The 12,620-nt window shown below is 41.5% G+C and overlaps 1 protein-coding gene across 4 annotated transcripts in view; it reads left to right on the top strand.

Moving 5' to 3' along the window:
• Nucleotides 1-330: 330 nt before the first annotated feature.
• The window catches only part of GK (glycerol kinase), a gene marked incomplete at its 3' end in the record, with an annotated part of 71,639 nt that continues 59,349 nt past the window's right edge, over nucleotides 331-12,620 (top strand). For 3 of the 4 annotated variants that reach the window (XM_081115401.1, XM_081115403.1, XM_081115400.1), the window contains exons 1-2: nucleotides 332-515; nucleotides 11,682-11,755. In XM_081115401.1, coding sequence (XP_080971527.1) covers nucleotides 438-515; nucleotides 11,682-11,755 — 152 coding nt within the window. In that variant the 5' untranslated portion in view covers nucleotides 332-437. Of the gene's footprint in view, nucleotides 516-11,681; nucleotides 11,756-12,620 lie in introns of all 4 variants that reach the window. The other variant, XM_081115402.1, reaches the window with a different exon arrangement.

The raw sequence follows: 12,620 nt of genomic DNA on the forward strand, positions 1-12,620 counted from the left end.
GCCCTCCCTGCCAATGGGCGGCACCGGCCTCCGCCCCCCGGCCCTGCTGCAGGTTGGCTCGGGCGCTGGATTGACGGGCCCCACGTGATCCACCGCGCGGGCCACCGCCCCCGCCGTTCCCAGGCCCCGCCCCGTGACGTCACTGAGTCCTCAGTCCGGACGTTCCGCGCCTTCTGCGCTCGCCGATTGGCTGGCCCGGCAGACAGCGCCCCTCCCGCCACGCCCCCGGAGTCCTGGGGAACGCTGTTGGGGCGGGCGCGGGCCGGAGGGGCGGAGTGAGCAGGCTCCACGCGCGTAAAGGGGCTGCCTGGTGCCGGGTCTGGTCGATTTGCGGTCACACGCCGCCTCGCCCTCCGGACTGGGTTCTGCGCCTCCTCCGCTGGCCCCCGTCACCCGGGAAACCAGTCGCGACCTCCAGCAGACCCGAAGCTGGTTTCATGGCAGCCGCGAAGAAAGCAGTTTTGGGGCCGTTGGTTGGGGCAGTGGACCAGGGCACCAGCTCGACGCGCTTTTTGGTGAGCCCCGGGGTGACATTTAAGGAGCTGAGCCGGCGCGGGAGCCCCGGGATGCCTGCATTGGTTGTAGCGTCCTCATCCCGGGGCTCCCGGCCTCTTGGCAAGGGAAGGAGGCCAAGGCCCCCTAAGCAGGACCTGCCACGCTGTAGCTGTCCCACGCGGACTTGGGGGACCTCGGCCTCTCGAGACCCTGGTGGCCGAACTGAGCAGCCCCGGCCTCGGTGCTGGAGCCGGGTCACCTCCTAATGGGGCAACTCCTCCAAAGGGATCTAGGAATTGCTGAGCATCCGTGCGGAGCTGCCCGCTTGCAGCCAGGGACAGGTGGTCACATGGACCGCTGCTGCGGTCTTCCCCGGAGCATTTGGCCTGTGGGGCGCAGGACGTCCTTGGATGGGGGGAAAGCTGTGTCACGGCTGTGATAGCCTAACACAACGTCCTTTGGAGCAGTAGAATAAATATAGTATTAGCGATGATGCGTTGTCATCCTCTCCCACAGAAATTGTAGAAGGTACAATGCTCCGGGGGTGGGGTGGGGGGCGCAGAACATATTCGGAAAAATACAGTACTCTGTCTTTATCAATCGGAGACTCGCAAATTTCAGTTCTGATACTTTGCCTGTTACAGCCACTTCATGCTTCACAGCTTAAAGTGACAGGGAAATTCTGTTTCTCTTTTTATTTACTGTAACAGAGTGCTATTCAAGTGACTATTCCGCTAGGAATCTTGCTCTTAAAGTGATTTAGTACTGAGTTCAGTGAGATAATTTTAAAATAATTTAAATAAATGGTTGTTGGTTAAGAGCCCATGAATGCTTCAATGGATATTTGACTAACCTGGAAAGTTGATGTAAATATTTAATGATTATTTAGCTCCATCTTCACTACTTTACCTCAAATCATTTTTCATGCACCTTTTTTACTATACTATACATTATACATACAGTGTATATGTTGTTCCAAACTTCTGTTTAGCTGACCACTGACTAAAACCTTCACATGTGCCTTCATTTTGATACTCCTCTCGTGTCTACACTGGAAAGCTTTCAGTGCAATTTTAGTTTGAATCTTATTTCATGACTTACCCTAGTTTGTGCTGCCAAGGCATAGTTCTACAGTCTCTTACATTGTTTATCTTTTGATCACCCAGGGCAGGTTTCACTTTGTCTTATTTGCATAAATGTTTATATAGTAACCCTGAATCATAAGTAAGAAAGTCTGCCCAACTGGACTTGATTAATATATAAAATATATAATCATCAACTGTGTATTTAATCCTTACCTGAGGATATTTTTTCCATAGATTTCCACATCCCCACCACCAGAGAGGGGAAAGAAGGGAGCGGAGGGGGGGGGGTTAGAGAGAGAGGAGAGAGAGAAACATCAATGTGAGAGAGACATTCATTGGTTGCCTCCTGCATGTGCCCCTGGGGGACAAACCTGCAACCAAGGTGTGCCCTTTGGCTGGAACTGAACCCTAACCTTTTGGTCTGCGTGCCAACGCTCTAACCACTGAGCAAACTGTCCAGGGCCATCATTGTGTATTTAAAATGAAGAAAGACCATTAAGACACACATACTGAGTCATTTGTGGGTTGAGCTTTGAAGCCATACTCAAGGACTGCCCACACAAAATGCCTGCAGGGGCCAGGCAGGTAGAGGTTGGAGGGCTGACTGGAGAGAGCAGACCCAGGCCAAGGGGTTAGTCTATAGTTGCCAAACAGGAACCCAAGCCCAGTGTCGCCAGGTCTTCAGACTCTCAAAGAAAAGGTGGTCATCTCGAGTTTTCAGTGTAATCTTCCTATGGAATGTTGGCAACTAGTTCATAAAGCACCGTGGGGGCTAAATAAACATGGGTGATTGCTTTTAAAGGCCATTGTCTTCCATGAATGCTTTTTAGAAGACAGCCTGACTATGCTTATCTTCCTTTGGACTCTTTGCTCTTGCTTTCCCTGTAGCCCAGCGATCTTTATCTACTGCAGTTTGTTCCTGGTCCCTCGGATTCTGCTGCCCAAGAGACATCTTTCTGCACTGGTGGGGAAGGAATACGTCAACTTCATATTCTCACAATCAGCTGTTCAGTATGTGACATGAACAACATGAGCCTTCGAAAGTCAGTTTCTGTTTATTGGGCTCTGTGTGGCATGATCTCAATTAACAAGCTAAGGTGCAAATTCAGGAGATACCCATCCTGCTTATAGTATGATGTGTGAAAGTGGACCAATAATGTTTTATGATTCCTGAGAAACAACTAAGAAAGAATTCTTCAGAGGTAGATAGAGGACTTAGAGATCCTGTGCAAAGTCAAAGACGGGGATGGTTATAAGGAAAGAGCTTGTTAAACCACTCCCTGCCAAATGCAGATAATAGATTTGCTGAATAAGTGCTTCAATCACAAGGTGATTCCCAGGAGTTCCAGTCATACTGTTCCATGTTGTAATTATGACTCAAAAATAATTGCTTAGTTTCTCACAAAGATTTCAGTGGATAAGAACTGTCATAAGGAAGCTTATAAAGTTAAAGGTATTTAAATAATTTCCCGGACATTTTTCATTCAATTTGCATATCCAGTTCAACTTTCACAAGACCAATAACCTGCTAGTGATGTTAACTCATGGTCTTTCATGCCATGGAAATGTCTCCTTCCCCATTCTCTATACCTTCTTAAAATTCTACTCTGCCTCCAAATTGTGGCTCAACTGCCTGCCATCCCTTAGATCGGTGGTTCTCAACCTGTGGGTCGCGACCCTTTCACAGGGGTCGCCTAAGACCATCGGAAAACACATATATAATTACATATTTTTTTGTGATTAATCACTATGCTTTAATTATGTTCAATTTGTAACAATGAAAATACATCCTGCATATGAGATGTTTACATTACGATTCATAACAGTAGCAAAATTACAGTTATGAAGTAGCAATGAAAATAATTTTATAGTTGGGGGTCACCACAACATGAGGAACTGTATTAAAGGGTCGCGGCATTAGGAAGGTTGAGAACCACTGGTCTAGAGGGAACACTTTATACAGATTAACCTTTAATAAGTCAGCTGAATTTTAATTCTGGTTATCGTTTTTACCTAGTCAAAAAAATCTTTAAACTCCTATGTTTGATTACTGAATTTCTTTTATTTTAGTAGTAGATCTGCAATTTTAAAATATATTCTTTTCTTCCTCCAGTTATCAAAAGAATTACTCTTGGCAACCTATGAATGAATGTGCTTTGTACTAAAGGAAAAATTTCCATCTTGTCCCATAGGAAAGCGAACTGCATTGGCACATGGTTACTCAGATTGCCGAATAACAACTTCTTGGAAAGATAATTACTGTAACAGGTTTTAAGGAGGGGCCATTTCTTTATAAGACAAAAGTTGCAGCTTAAACAGTCAACTTCTCTCATTGGGTAACCTCGTTTTCCCCCCATTAAGTTGAATGTTAAAGAAAAAACAAAGGCTTAGAATGTGTTGTGATTTGAAATGTGTCCAGTACTTTATAGATGACTTTTCCAGCATTATCTCATTTAATCTTTATAACAACTGTGATGCTGGTAGTATTAGTAAGCTTCTTCCCACAGGTAATTAGACCAAGCTGGCGATGGTGCCCAAGGTTGCAGAGTAACTGGTGGAACTAGGATTCAAGTCCAGGTCTGTAGTACTCAGAAGCCTGTCCTCCTAACTCCTGCCTTGGCTCCCTGGCTGCCTGGAGTATGTTGAAGGGAAGATGAAGGGCTGGAAAAGGCCACATACCCACCTGTCACTCAAGTGTCAGTTCTGATTATGATCATAAATGAATCTTCATCAAAAAAATATACTTAGAGCTTAGTTTTGCAATATCTTAAAAATTTTGCCTTTGAGTAAGTACTCCTGATTTGACCATCTTGTGACTCTCTGGGTCCTGGGCTGGGCTCGGGTGTAGTCACTGTGGATAATGGTTGCGTAACCATTTAGTTCCAATAGCCAGCATCTGCGAAGAATGACTAGAATTGTAGTTCCATGCTTGTTTTGGCAGGAAACACTGCCCTGGCCCCAGTTGTCTCATTATACTTAGAGACCTCATAGGGCTCAAGGATGTATTTCCGCCTTCTTTCTTTCATTTATTTATTCAATACATATTTATTAAGCACCCGTTAGGGGCCAGAGACTAATGAACAGTAAATTTGGTAAAAAACTAATTTGATTCACAGCAGGAATGAGGCCACTCTTGTGATAACTAGAGCAGTGATTCTTTTGTGGGATTCTCCCCCTCCCCCCCACTAAGTTGGTTTGCTTTCTCACCCATCACATTATACAAATGGCAAAAACATGTTCTCACCAGAGAGCTGCCACCCTCTTTTGTCCTCTTGTCTCTCACAAACAGAAGTGTCAGGAGCTTTCAATTTTGAGCTCCTTCAGGGACAGAATGGTGTATTTTATTCCTCCCCAAAGCCTAATACAGCATCTGGCATGTGGTCGGTGCTCATCACGTGAACAGACCTCAGCAGAGGGTCCTACAGGGCTCCATGGTGTTGATTAGAACTGGTTTGGAAGACGAGGAAGGAAAACCTTGTGGGGGTCTTGGAAAGAGGGAAATTTGGCAACTGTAGATGTATTAGATGTCTGTATAAGCTATTTGATACAATTTCATTTTGAAGAAAAATATAGTGCTGTTTGCTATGTTCTGTGGGCTTGTTGGAATATGCCATTATGCCTTTTGTGAAATTTGCAATGTAACATATTTTTATCTTCAGTCATTCACATTTATGTAGTAGAGTGTCCTAGAGAGGAACTTTACATTCCTGAGAATTGTCTTATCACATAGTAGAGTTGAGTGTGGCATAAAAGAGTAGGCTGATGGGGAAATGAATGTGCATGTTTATGATGGGAATGGCTGACATTTTACAGTGAGCGAGGCGGGCCTAAAGGACAGTTACTGGGTAAGGACAGCATTTTGTGTCTCCACTACTCATCTAAGACAGAGAAGAAATGTGTTGTTTCAGAAAGTTCTTTTTAATAAGAATAACTTTGCTTCTTTCTTTAACAGTGTCTCAGTATTTTATCATATTTGGAAATGATCTGCATATTCAGTGAATTTAACTTCACTCATCATTAAACTTGGCAAAACTCTAAGGTTTCAAGTTACCAAAAGATTTTGGGAAACTAAGTAAACTTACCATAAAACGTAACTATTGCTGAGTTTACTAAGAAACTTTGTAGCCCATCTACATCTATTTGTTTGACTTGTTCTCAAAAATTATCTTTATTTATTTATTTTTTTAATATATTTTTTTAATTGATTTTTTACAGAGAGGAAGGGAGAGAGATAGAGAGTTAGAAACATCGATGAGAGAGAAACATCGATCAGCTGCCTCCTGCACATCTCCTACTGGGGATGTGCCCGCAACCCAGGTACATGCCCTTGACCAGAATCGAACCTGGGACCTTTCAGTCCGCAGGCCGACGCTCTATCCACTGAGCCAAAACGGTTTCGGCATGGTAACAAATTTTGTGACAGAGAACACATGGACTTATTGGACCAATAAGCCTAGGTAGAATAAAAGTATTATACTTAAAAATGATACTCTAAGGGCATGACTATTCAACCAAACCAAACTCAAACCAGATTTCATATAAAATATTTTCTCACCCTAGCCAGTGTGGCTCAGTTGGTTGGAGCATCGTCCATATACCAACCAGAAGGTTTATGGGTTTGATTCTTGGCCAAGGTACATGCCTAGGTTCGGGTTCAATCCCTGGTCCGGGCTGTACTGGAAGCAACCAATTGATGTTTCTCTCTCACATCAATGTTTTCTCCCTCCCCTCTCTAAAATCAATAAGCCTATCCTTGGGTGAGTATTAAAAAATACATATGCATATTTTTCTTGTATCACATGATTCTGAAATAGCATTTGGATTAGTTTTCTATTTTTGAGAATTTTTAATATAAGCATTTAATTTCTTTAAGCCAATTAACTCTTTATAAACCAATTCTAGTAATATTCGCTCAGAGGTAGACATACATACACTAATACTAGATGTTACCAGAGACCTGATAGGTTTTCTTTTTAAATTTTAGTCATAAATAAAAGTTTAGCCATGAGACAGGTAAAATAAGGCAAAAACCCCACTCATTTATAGCAGTTGTGAGACCAGACAAGCAGTGCGTGTGGGCTGCCTGTCACTACTTGAGCCAGTTAAGCAGATACAGGATTGAATCATATATGAGCATTTATTCCAATAATCCCGGCAGTGTTGGAGAGCAGCAGGTCATCCACAAAAATCTGCTCTGCACCCCACCATGAGTCAGCCGCTTATGTGAGGTAGGAGGACAAAGTTTACTTGGGGAAGTAGGCAAAAGGAATAAGAATGGGTATAATGGTTACAGATTACAGGCAATGTGGGCTGGGGGGTTGCAAAGGGCAATGACAAGATTAATCTTTCCATGATCATAGGCAGTTCTTGGATGTGAATAGACTTCATTCCAAGGTTAACTTCCTTGTCCTGGGGCATACTACTCTCAGGTTAGAATGTGCTTTCTCTAATCAGAACGGAATAATCCCGGTTAACAGAGCATGATTAAAATTTCTTATAACTACAGCCAACAATCACGGTTAACAGATCATGATTCATATTTCTGCCCCAACAGTTGGAATAAGTTTATTTGTTCAGATTTTTTCTTATTAATATTTGTGGAGAAGATGATTAAGATTTGTATTTGTTCTTGGCAGGGAGCCTTGGAGCCAGAGTAGCAGTTTGGGCTTTAAAAATCAAACACATAAATAACCGTCATTTGTCTTTTTATTTTGATGGTAAAAATAGGTGGGCTCTGAACTACTTCTTGAGTTGCATTTCTGGTTTCACAAAGATTTGTAAGATATGGACAACTGCTCTCTATTCCCCCAAGAATTTGTAAGTCAAGTGACATCATAGGTTGACCTACTGGCCCAACTACATCATTCCACATTTGCTGCTTTCCCTCTGGATGCATAATTTATTTTACCTTGGGGGAGGAGGCTTTCTACAAATTTTATTAGGCTCTGAATCTTTAGCTCCTAATTTTGCCAAGTTTCTGATTCAAAGTTATTAAGTCCTCTCAACTATGTTGTCAGGTTTCCGGTAGGAGAAACAGTGAGAAATTTTAAAGTGCCAGTTCAGATGCTACAAGTTCCTTTAGGATCCTTAGAGCTGTTTTGATTTTTAAAGTCATTTGTCTCAGAAACTTCTGCATATCAATCAAAGCGCGAGATTCCTTGTCCCTGGGAGGTTTGGAATCCTCCTTCTTAAGGGGGATGGGGGGGGGGTGCCTTGAGATCAACTTAAAGGTCTCCCTTTAAGTTTTAAATTGTTTTGGCTAGGTTGTTCCATTTTATTTAAAAAGGCAAAAGAGGAAGGACCAAAAATGTTTGTACATATAACTTAACTAGCTAGAGTTCCCAAGGAAGGAACTTTTGGGGATCTTTTAGAGCAGTGGTTCTCAACCTTGGCTGCACATTAGAATCACCTGGGAATCTTTTTAAAATCCTGATTTCTGGGCCTCATCCTCCGGAAATTCTGTTTCTTTGTTATGGGGTGGGGCCACAACATTAGCAACAAAGAAACAATTTCCGGAGGATGAGGCCCAGAAATCAGGATTTTAAAAAGATTCCCAGGTGATTCTAATGTGCAGCCAAGGTTGAGAACCACTGTTTTAGAGGGTGAAGATCCATGTTCAAGATAAATCCCCCTAAAAGCTGTCAGGGGACCCCAAAAAGACAAAAGAAATGATAATAAAAGCCCCAGGTAGTTTGACTGCAGGGATCAAAAAGCCTACCCTTAGATGAGAGGAAAATTCTTGTTTTTGTGTTTTACATGGACATTAACAGCTTTAGCTAAGCCTTGGGTCTGTTGGAGCCAGACTAATACCTAAGGGGGATGTGCCTCTGGGGTGGGGATTGTGTGCCATTTTACAGCATTCCTGGATGCAGGGAAATTTTTTCTGATGTTGGTGAGTGACCTGAAGTCAACCTAGGTCCTAACCAGTTCTGTGGCCAGACTTCAAAGACTTGATACTAAAAAAATGTAAAAGCTCCCATTAATAATGTTTGTCTTGATCACATATTGAAATGATAATTTTATATTGGCTTTAAATGTTATTAAAATTAATTACACCTGTTTCTTCTTACTGTCTTTTTTTGAAAAAAGTTTATAATTGGTTTTAGAGAGAGAGAGGAAGGGAAAGGGAGAGAAACAACGATGCCAGGGAAAACATTGATCGGGTACCTGCCACAAGCGCCCCTACTGGGGGTAGAACTCACAACCTGGGTATGTGCCCTGACCGGAACTCGAACCAGGGACAACTGAGCCATACCAGCTAGGGCTCTTTTTACTGTTTTTTTTTTTTTTTTTTTATGAGAACATTTAAAATTACATATGTGGCTTGTATTGTATTGCTATTGGATGGTGTTGTACTAAGAAAGTCACAGAGTCTAAAAACATTAAATCTAAAAAGTGTTGACAAGTTTGGGAGTGGTGCACAGGGTCAAGTCCTAAACAGCTAAAGGTGGTGTCTGTTAGGTCGAGGCCAGAATGGTGAGGGATTACGAATTTACTCGATCATCTGCACACCAGGGGGCTGAGCCTGGATGGCTCCAGCCCCCAATGACTGGGAGTCAGCAGCTTTTAAAGGACTTTTGGTGGGCTTTTTCTGGGCGGAGACTTCTTTATGCATACCTGGAGGGAGATAATGGAATGTAGTCACAGCAAATAAAATGTAGTCTCAGCAAAGGGAAGGGAATGTCCATAGTGAAATGACCTGAAAAGTTCCTGGGGGACGGGTATCAATTCAATTACTTGATCAGAGGTGTTCTGAAGAAGTAGGAAGGTCCAGGCTCTTTCCTGTTATACCCAAACCAGAGGCCTGATGCATGAGATTCGTGCATGGGGGGGGGGGGGGCTCAGCCTGGCTGGCACCCTCTCCAATCCTGGACCCCTCCGGGGATGTCCGACTGCCGGTTTAGGCCCTATCCTGAGAAATCAGGCCTAAACCATCAGCCAGACATCCCTCTCAAAATCCAGGACCGCTGCTTCCTAACCTGCCTGCTGTCCTGATCCCCCTAACTGCTTTCCCCTTCCTGCCTGATCATCCCTAACTACCTCTCCTTGGGCCCCCCACCATGTCTTTGTCCCAAAGGTAGTCCGGAAGATATTTGGTCTAATTAGCATATTACCCTTTTATTAGTATAGATGCTGTGTGATCAGATGGCATCATGCTCCATGTAGCAAATAGAATTTACCCAAATCTCTGCCTATTTCAAAGGTCTGTAAATCCATTTTTATTGTGAGGGTCCTGAAGCTAGCCTAGTTAAAACTAGGTGATGGAAGAAGGGTCGCACTCCATTCATAGCTCCAGGTCTGCTATTGAGGTTTTTCTAAATCCAGCTTGCAAAAAAGGGACATCTTGTTATGATATCAGTCATTTGGGGATTTGAGAGTAGACCCTGGGAGCAGCAATAATATGAATAAAAGAACACAACTGTGGTTTCCTATTAGAGTTTAGGCCACATAACCGTTTCTCAATGATAATTCTTCTCCAAATAAGTACCTTATAGACCAGCGGTTATGTTCAATTTGTAACAATGAAAATACATCCTGCATATCATATGTTTACATTACCATTCATAACAGTAGCAAAATTAGTTATGAAGTAGCAACGAAAACAATTTTATGGTTGGGGGTCACCACAACATGAGGAACTGTATTAAAGGGTTGCGGCATTAGGAAGGTTGAGAACCACTGTGATAGACCATATTTTTTCAGACATGCAACACATTTATTGAGCATTAAAACTGTCAGAAAAAAAGTTAAAAAAAATAATACTCTGTCAGGCACTAGTCCAGGCCCTAGAGATGCTTCAGCAAATAAAATAGGACCAATGGAGCAGGCATCCTAAAGATACTCTAATGCTAAGTTGTGAATTACATGGGCTTCTGCCAAGTACCCTTTACTTATGATGTGTTAAGTTAACCTTTGACTTGTAAGATATTTTATCTTCTCAAAGGGCTTGAGAATTTGCCTTCTTGCTTTCATTATGTTTATCACTTCCTCCCAAAAAGGAGGTGTATGTGTGGTGGGAAGGGAGTGGAGCAGCAATTCGCCGTGTATTTTCTCTTATTTCTTTCTGTTTCTGAGTTTTCATTGAGCAGATAATCTTTTCCCACAGGAAACCTAGGCATGGAAACACTTCTTCCCTAATTGGATAGGACTCCACTGCTGCAATTACAGTGATTTGGGAAGTTAACTTTAATGAAACTACGAATCTTTACTCTAAAAGACTAAGTACTTTGGTACTCAAGTATAGGTACTCCCAGGTGAAAACAATATACAGTTGACTCCTGAACAACACGGATTTATTTTAAAGTGGCAGAAGTTCAGTTAACCTGTGTTGTTCAATGGTCAACTCTGTGGTTGAGAATCCAACTATGTGGGCGTAGTTATACGTGGATTTCCCACTGCACGGGGAGGAGGGGTATTATTCATGGGTCAACAGCAGATGAAAAAAGTTTGCTAAGTTTTTTTTAAGTATTTCAGTAGTATTAAATTTGTGGAAGATTGTAAAGCCCTTTGTCAGTTTTCATCCCTTGGGTTTTACTGTTTTATATCAAGGGTCAGCAATTCATGACAAGTATATCACAGAGAGCCCTCAGCTGGTTGCCAGGATACACTTCTCCTATTTGTCTATTATAAGAGCTAGATGCATTTGCTGCACTTCCCTTCAAAAGAATTCCCACAGTATGCTTCCCTGCTTAGGCATCTGTGACTCTTTCTGTCTCCACATCCCAGATGGATGCTAAATGGACCATTTACACCATCACTATCAGCGTTTTGCCAGCTCTTTTATTCTTGGTTTTCTTATTCTCAAGAAAAATCTACGCTATTAATTGGTCGGCTCCTACATCTGGAGCCATTTTTGCTTTTAAAAAATAATTGCCTCTTTAGCTTTATCTTCAATAGTTTTTTATTTATATAAAGGGAAGTTATTTCTGAAGCTACCTTATAACTCTTATGTTTCTATCTGAAGAGAAAGTAGGACATCTTATGGTATTTCATCTGATTGGGCTTTTTCTATCCGTAAATAAGAACTTCAGTTGCTGAATAACTTTAACACCTTTGCTCTTTGCCTGCATTTTGAACACAATATTGCAATATATTTTTCAGGTTTTCAATTCAAAAACAGCTGAACTACTTAGTCATCATCAAGTGGAAATAAAACAAGAGTTTCCAAGAGAAGGGTATGTTTCCTAATTTAATATGTAAACATATATCGCATTTCTTGGGCCATCTCACCCCATCTGCCCAGGGGCTTTTTAAAGTAAACTTGACCAAACACCTTCCTAAGAAGACTTGAGAGATGAGATAGGTATTAGTCAGGAAAATGAACAAAAACGTGGTAGCTCAGCAAAATATCTGGGTACTTGATGGCTTAGGAATTCAGTGACAGAAAAGAAGTGGATGATAAAGTAATAAAGCAATGATGTATTAAATATCAGAAATCCTACATTAATTTTGAAGTCATTTAATTCTGGGTCTGCATCATTGCCCAACCGCTGTTTGCTCATTAGAGTGTATGTGTTTTTTTAAATAAAGATATGTTTTTCTAAAAAGCACTCACATATCTAATACTAAAATTGTCCTTTTTTACAGTAATGTTCATATGTAGTAATTGTGATTAAATAGAATGTCGAGTATATTAAACAGCCATTTTCAACCGGCGTGCTGCAAGAATTTTTAAAACATGAAATACCTGACTATTTAGTCAATGGCACTGACCTCTTTTCCCTTAGATTGTCAAATTAAAAAATGACAACAACCAACACAATAAATGAATCAAAATCATACCTAATTTTTTTTCTCAGATTGGCAAAAAATATTTATTGGCGTGCTGCAGAATTTTAGTAATTAGTTTATGTGTGCCATGAGATGAAAAAGGTTGAAAATTGCTGGTTTAAAATTTTATGATATGTATGATACAGCCACTTTGAAAAACTGTGTGGCAGTTTCTTATAAAATTAACCATACTTCTGTAGCATTGCAACCTTAGGAGGATTTAATCCAAGAGCAATGAAAGCATATGTTTAAAGAAAGACTTATAGATGA

This window comes from Myotis nattereri (genome assembly GCF_964212035.1).
Source record: "Myotis nattereri genome assembly, chromosome: X".
NCBI classification, from domain to species: domain Eukaryota; kingdom Metazoa; phylum Chordata; class Mammalia; order Chiroptera; family Vespertilionidae; genus Myotis; species Myotis nattereri.